General features: G+C 47.6%; 1 protein-coding gene across 1 annotated transcript; it reads left to right on the forward strand.

Moving 5' to 3' along the window:
* Positions 1-1,263: 1,263 nt before the first annotated feature.
* LOC139832729 (F-box only protein 7-like) lies at positions 1,264-4,091 on the forward strand. The gene is made up of 3 exons (XM_071822552.1): positions 1,264-2,259; positions 3,161-3,289; positions 3,999-4,091. The coding sequence occupies exons 1-3, from the start codon at positions 1,264-1,266 to the stop codon at positions 4,089-4,091; spliced, it is 1,218 nt and encodes a 405-aa protein (XP_071678653.1).
* The last annotated feature ends 1,958 nt before the right edge of the window (positions 4,092-6,049 follow it).

Here is a 6,049-nt window from a genome sequence, read left to right on the forward strand (position 1 = left end):
CACGACCTCGACGCCTCCAGGTCGCGGTAGTACTGCGACTCGCGTCGCACGAATGCGCGGCTTCAGCCCGCGGTGGAGGAAGCGGTACGACCGGCGTATTCGGGCAGAGTCGGAGGTCCGGCGGTGAGCTTGCACGCGGGGGCGGATCCAGCTCCGCCAACCCTCCCTCCGCCGCGGCCTCCTCGATCTCCGCCGGACACCATGACGCTTACGGGCGCGGGGGACGGAAGTGGCTAAGAATTTGCTCGTCGGTGGGAGCGGATTGCTCGTCGTCGGGAGCGGAAGCGGCAGAGAGATGGATGCGGTTTGACCCCCATCCGCGGCCACCGAACGTGATATATAGTGGCCGGCTATGGGTTTCGGTTGCAGCCTGGAAAAAATATCCGTGCCAGACAACCGATGCGGTGTCTGGCCTGGCCAAAAAACGGCCGAAAACCCTATATTGATTCAACTTGTCATGTGCGGACCAATGTGGAAGATCTGCTAGAGATGCTCTTAGAGCATCTCCAACAGTCGCTCTATCCCGCGCTGTATCCCAAAAAGTGACTGATTTAGCGCGCGGTCGCAAAATAATGCTCCAACAGGTGCTGCAACCGGCGCTGTAAAATACAGATTGGGGCAAACGCGCTATGTCGTGCACTATATCTACCGCGTCGGAAAGAGCGCGCAGTATAAGTCGCGCGCAGAAACAACTACGGATTTTTACAGCTCCAAGATTTAGAGCTTCTGCTGAGGTGAATATGTCCTCGCGCGTAAAACATGAATAGAACGCGCAGCAAACCGCTTTTACAGCGCCAAGATTTAGCGCGGCTGTTGAAGATGCTCTTAGGCAATGTTGCCTAGCCATGATGGCAAGTGATCGTTGAGAAAAAAAGAAGAAACATCAAAATTTGGGTGCCGCTCTACTTCGAGCCTCGCGGCGCAACTAGGGGTGACTTCTTAGATCGTGGTCTAATTAACAAACGGCAAAACAGAGTTTCTACATAGAAGGGAAGACCACAGACCAGCAAAACCAGCCACGTATGTCCGTAAGAAAGTTTCCGTAGAAACTTGCCCGTAGACATAGCATTATTACACAGACCAGGCATCGCACGAACGGCAAAACAGAGTTTCTGAACAGCACGAGCTTTAATAGATCCTCGTGCGAGCCGCGCGTTCCCTGGAAATCCCTCTGTTTCCGTTCGCAGCTTAGCGTGTCCCGGTGCCGGCGTAAGCACCTGACCTGTGGTAATCGCAGAATCGACAAGTACTCGGCGAGAATCCATGGAGAAAATTGCTGACGTGATCGCCGTGGAAGCTCGCGCGTCAAGCACGGACTGCGACTGGACCGAGCTTCCTGCAGACCTGCTCGTTCGTATCTTCGGCACGATGAAGATTCCGGATCTCTTCAGCTGCGGCGGAGTCTGCCGCTCATGGCGCCGCGGCCACCTGGAGGCCCGCCGGTTCTGGCTGTGCTCGCCGCAGGAGAGCCCCTGCCTGGTCTACTCCGCGGCCGACCGTGACGACGGCATGGCGACGCTGCACCACCTATCCACGGACAGGCTCTACCACGTCGCCCTCCCGGAGCCTGCCTTCCGCTCACGGTACGTCATGGGCTCCGCCCATGGCTGGCTCATCACCGCCGACGAGCGGTCCAATCTCATCCTCGTCAACCCCGTGACCGGCGCTCAGGTCGTCATGCCGCCACCGGAAACCATGTCCAATGTCGAGCTCCGCTACGATGAAGACGGCAATCTCAACGGCTACGAGATTCTGTATGTGGACACGGTGCCACATGACGTTCCCGAATCAAACCGCTACGGAGTTTCTCTCGAACAAGGCCGTTTCTGCTTCTACATAACAGTAGCCATGTCATTTGATCCCTCTAACACTGGGAATTGCATCGTGGTACGTATACACATACCTAATGACCTACTCTCATATGCTAGGGTTGGGGACATCAACTGGACTTGGGTTGATGCACATGAAGAATGCAAGGACTACGTTGATGTTTGTTACAACAGCCGTGATGGTTTATTCTATGCTCTTCAAGGTTGTGGTGATGTCCATACCATTGATCTTCACGGACCATCTGCACGGGTCAATATCGTCTACATACACGAGGGGAATTACCGTACTGATAGTAAGTATATAGCACAAGCTCCATGGGGCGATTGTTTCCAGATATGGAGGTGGGATAGGTATCTTGAGGATGAGGAGGTGGTGCAGGAGGAGGACGACGAAGACAACGATGTCGACGAGACAATGGAAGAGATAGTGGTAGAGGCGGGAGAAGATGGAATAAAATCGGAAGTGAAGGGGCTGTTAGAGTTGTAATATGTTTCCTATACGTATTAGTTGTCCGTGTTACTGTATGCCACGGTGAGGGCTTTTCTCACCTAATATAAACACGTAACCGAGGCCCGATTAGGCCATCGTTCCACCAAAAAACCAATATGGTATCAGAGCTCCTTCTTCCACGACGTCTTGCCTAGATCCGTTTCCACGAAAAACCTTCCCGGCGTGATCTCGTCGCTGCTGTAGGACCTCGAAGAAAACCTCCCCGTCGTGACCCTCTGCTTTGGTCGCCGCGGCAGGACCTGAGAACCGGCCGCGATCTCTGCTTGATCGCTGCTGCCATACAAGGAAACCAACGAACCAGACAATCGCCCGGGCGCAATCTTTGCCTGATTGCTGCTGCAGGAAAGGAAACTAACGTCCAGAAAAAGCCCCGGCCACGATCCTTGCCCAGGATCGCTGCTGTAGAAACAGGAAACCACCCGGCCGTGATCTGTTGATTACTGATGTAGGACCAAATTCACCCAGCCGCGATTCGCGCTGAAGGATCAAAACAACCCATCAATGGCTTCATCGTCTTCGGCTTCTGCTATGGCAAGTTTGGGGTCAGCCCTTGGTGCCCCTCCCACAGAAAAACTGACCCGAGACAACCATCTGTTTTGGAAGACACAGGTTCTTCCGGCTCTCCGCGGAGCGCAGGTCATTACTGTTATCCAATATTCAGGAATCTGAAACAGTAGAGCAGATTGATAGAGATGTTAAGCGTACTCATCCTGAGATGCAGTTTTTGTTTGTTTCTAGGACTTGTGTTTTGTTCAGATGATGCCAGTTCTTGCTTGTTTCTGGTACTTGTGTTTAGTCTAAATGTGGTTTTTTTTTCTAGGAGTCACTGAAGCTTATACTTACCATCTTTGCAAAGTTAAATCTGGGTATACGATATGTTCAAGGAATGAATGAAGTTTTGGCACCTCTCTACTATGTTTTCAAGAATGATCCAGACCAAAGTGATGCTGTAAGTTCTCTTTATGTGACTATTTGGTTCGAAAAAACTTCAGTTTTAATGGGAACGAAACAAACTGACAATGTTAAGACTGCTATTTCCAAACCTTATGAGTTCTGCTTCAAAATTCACGGTGTTCATTTTAGATTTTAGATTTCTTAATTATGATATCCACCTGTAATGATGCATTGACTGTCGGATTTTGATCATTGAATCATATAGTAAATGATGTGACGTATCTGTATATACTTACTCTGTTTCACAATAGTTGGCACTTTTGACCATGCATAATTGTTAGAATTAATCTGCGGTTTAATTATTTTGTCATGGGTACAATCTCTTGTGTTGTTCACCCATGCAATTACTTTCTGCATTTTGTACGTCCATAAACAGTTATATGATCAAATTTGTTTGCAATTTCTTATGCAATCTAATATTGTTGACTTTATGCTCAAAGGATTTTCTTGAATATGTCAAAGACGGGATCCATCCCAAGTTTCAGTCATCCTGCATCACCTTGTGACCTGCCAGAGCTTTAGTGTGCTTGCAAAGAACTGGCAGTGCCAACGTCTGTGCTTTCCAACATGCAATGTAATGTGCTAGAGGTTACAATCTTGTGTATTCAATAAATTATTGCGCAATATCTTCTTGAATTTCATTGAAATATCTTCTTGAATTGCATTGCATTCACTTTTATCTGGTCTGATGTGACTAATCACAGGGCTGTAGTTTGTCAATCCGGGAGGACCTTCTCAACAACTATGCTGAACATACGCTTAACTACTGCACTGCAGCTTCGCAGAACCCTGCATGATGGATTGGATTTATCGGTGTACCTTATGAACGAGAAGGAACAACAAATTTTGCAAATGGAGAACAAACTTGACTTTGTATATTCACAACTGTTGATTACAAGGAGTAGCACATAGCTCATAACAGAGCACATGACAACAGACGAGAAATACAAATCTAGGAAATACTGTACACTTTTCTGGTTCATGCTTATATTGTATGTAGCTAGAGTAATGATCCCACAGTGTAGAGTAACCATCGTCTATGGATTATTTAGAGTGTAATCCAGTATTTCAGTCTAGATGTAAATTCAGCATCGCCAGTGGTCTTCTCTCTTGTTGGCAGCACACATACTTAGAGAAACATGGTCTGGTACATGTCTAATTTGTGGTGGCTTTTGGATGTTGGAAGCTAAGCAGACTTCCAGCTTCATGTTTCCATCGTTGAATATGTTGCTTGCATTGTTTTCTCCGTCATGGTCAGATCTGATCATGAAGGTGATGATCAGACCATCAAACACCAACTTTTCCGCCAGGAAGCAATAGCGCAGGCTCCACTTGATTCATTCACTCCAGGGTTGCTTGTGTATATATACTCTAGTATCAAATTCAATTTTGTCAGCGGTACTTGTACATGAAAAGAAGGAAGCACCAGATCGAACTAGCATCAGTTCTTTGGTCCCAGCCTTCCAGCAACATACATCGAATCTCACGCAGAACCCTTTTCTCTCTCGCATATCTGTTGTAGTGCTTGTAACATTGTTCTTCGATATCAAATATCTGACTAACCATCAAGAAATATTCTTCTCTATGCATCTGTTTCATCGTCGGCACCATCCATCATCCAAACCAGCCATTATCAAACCACCATGCTTAGGTACATCTGTATGTCATATCTGTCCAAATTATAACTGAACTCATAAATTAAAACAGCATGAAACATCAACTGTTCCTATTGGCTCCAAATAGAATCAGAAAACTCACACTTTTTCGAACATCAGTTTGCCTTTTTCAGCATGTAGATATAAAGATTCAGAACTTGGAACTAGCATGTACTTGCAAAAGGTAGCAGCCAAATATAATACAGATTATTCAGTGACCACCGTTCAATACGAAGCATGTTACAATTATACTGTTGGTATCACTAACGATTATGCAAGGTCAAATTTCAGCAAATCTCTAGATGACAACCATCAGAGAACTACACGATCAATTACAAACAATAATAACTAGAATTTGCTATCAGCAATTAACTGGAAGCAGGATCATCAATTTAAATCTGATTGCCTCTACTGCTAGTAAAGAACGCGACTAACTAGCTCACAGCCAAACGGATCGAGAAGGACTTCGACCAGGATGCTGGAGGCGGCTACACTACGCTGCCAACATAGAAGCGGCCGGCGCCTCTGAGCCGGCAATCAGCGGATACGGTTGATCGGGGTGGCCGCGCGCGTAAGGGAAGATGAGACCTTCGACCACGATGTCGAAGGCGGTGCCAGGTGGTCACCAAGGGAATAAGGGCGACGACGGAGAACGCGGGAGATTCTGTGAGTTTTTTAGGGGCGGCGAACACCGGCAAAACGGCTCCGGCGTCGACGAAAATTTGGGGGTTAGGATTGGGTTGACCACAGGATGCAGCTACGCGGAATCGATTGAGGAATCAGGAAGGAGGCTTAAAGTACAAATTGATGTAAATTACACTTTTGGCACTCTTAAAAATTAGTATATTAAGCAAACAGAGCTTGGCTCTGGTGGTTAGGTCCCTTGTGGTGGAACCAGTCCACCCAGGTTCAAGTCCTAGACTTGACATGGGTGTTTGCATTTACCTGGATTTATTCCAGGATTTAACCGGCGCTATGCTTTCAGTGGTAGGTGACGTGCCCGTCAACAGCGAGGCGCTAGTGGTGACTTCGTCAACCTCAAGATATGCCGGCTCAGTCCCTCGGAGGTGCTCATAGGGGTAGGGTGTGCGTGCGTTCAT

Source organism: Lolium perenne, chromosome 6 (genome assembly GCF_019359855.2).
Source record: "Lolium perenne isolate Kyuss_39 chromosome 6, Kyuss_2.0, whole genome shotgun sequence".
Lineage (NCBI taxonomy): Eukaryota > Viridiplantae > Streptophyta > Magnoliopsida > Poales > Poaceae > Lolium > Lolium perenne.